General features: G+C 34.5%; 1 protein-coding gene across 1 annotated transcript in view; it reads left to right on the top strand.

Annotated features, from left to right (window-relative positions):
- The window catches only part of LOC111374827 (protein LEO1 homolog), a 12,168-nt gene that overhangs the window by 6,682 nt on the left and 4,128 nt on the right, over positions 1 to 1,358 (top strand). Inside the window, exon 4 of the mRNA XM_022997563.1 lies at positions 760 to 976. Coding sequence (XP_022853331.1) covers positions 760 to 976 — 217 coding nt within the window. The remainder of the gene's footprint in view (positions 1 to 759; positions 977 to 1,358) is intronic.

The raw sequence follows: 1,358 nt of genomic DNA, 5'->3' as shown, positions 1-1,358 counted from the left end.
AAATAATCTGGTGGAGCATCCCATTTTCTTTTAAAACAACCGAAGCATACTTTTTGGTATAGCAGAAATATATATTGTAGCAAAGTCATATAGATTGAACTTTTATTTCAGTTATAGGCTAGACTGGGTGGTGGATTCCACAATTTGTACAATGTGGCGAAAACCAGGCCAATCTTGGTTAGGGTATTACTATAGAAATTAACATTTCCTTGCTTGTATCTAGATCTTGAGGAAATGAAGGAGAGAGAATTTTGGGGAACATTTTAGACAAGTTTAACTTGTAAAAGATAAATTTTGTGCACTTGCATAGTTTCTTCTTTTTCTTCGGATTTCTTTGAGATCCATTACTAATGATTTGGTGTCAGTCCTCTCGTATACTCTGTCAAGATATACTTGGCTAAGTGCCAAGCTTTTCCCCATGTCTTGCCCACGTGGGATAGCTTTTCTATCATATTAATAAGAACTTGTAGCATCTGCTCTACTGATACAACACAGTTTTTGTGACGATCTGTCGAATTAAATCCTATTAAAACTTAGAGGATTACATCAGTCTCTTTTTATAGGCAATAGAGTTTTCTCTGGTTCACTTTAATTACAGTTTGGTTTTTCTTTAATGTAAGGCTTTAGTTATGTTATCCCCATTTCCTAGGCTTCTTACTCCGAGATTGTGTTTTTCAATTTCCCCCTACCCGGTGCTACTTAAGAACATGAATAATACATAATCTAGAAATTATAGTGATAAATGTTGTTCTGTTGCAGATGCATATGATCAAAGTTTCGAATATAATGGGTATTGATCCCAAGCCTTTTGATCCCAAAACATATGTGGAAGAAGATGTTTATGTCACAGATGAGTCTGGATCAAAGAAGAGAATACGGTTAGAGAACAATATTGTTCGCTGGAGGAGGGTTAAAAATCCGGATGGCACAACATCTGTAAGTCAATCTTTTGGTTTTTCATCTGGCCATTTGAGATGTATGCACGTGCATGATCATGTAATTTTACTCAATTTTCACATTTCTGTTCATCATGATTCATGCCTACCACTTTACTGTTTTTGTTTGGATGATATGTGACTGTTTGTTATTTAATTTAATTGAAGATTGTGATGATGGATGGGTTACAGTTTCAAGCTAGGATTTGAATTTTGAATTAGTACAATGGTTTGGATGGTAGTCTATATAGGTTCATAAGTTGGGTTATCCTTATAGAAGTTATTTTCCCTCGTGAAAGCATAGAAAAAATTAATTTGCTGCAGTTCAACACAAAAGTTGCTTAGATCAAGTATTGCAACTCGAGATTGACTGTGCTAGAAGTGAAGTAAATATAGATAACACATTCATTTACTCTTTTATTC

This window comes from Olea europaea, unplaced genomic scaffold (assembly GCF_002742605.1).
Source record: "Olea europaea var. sylvestris unplaced genomic scaffold, O_europaea_v1 scaffold1300, whole genome shotgun sequence".
In the NCBI taxonomy this organism is placed as follows: domain Eukaryota; kingdom Viridiplantae; phylum Streptophyta; class Magnoliopsida; order Lamiales; family Oleaceae; genus Olea; species Olea europaea.
The sequence above is the reverse complement of the archived record's forward strand: the minus strand, read 5'-3'. Positions and strand labels throughout refer to the sequence as shown.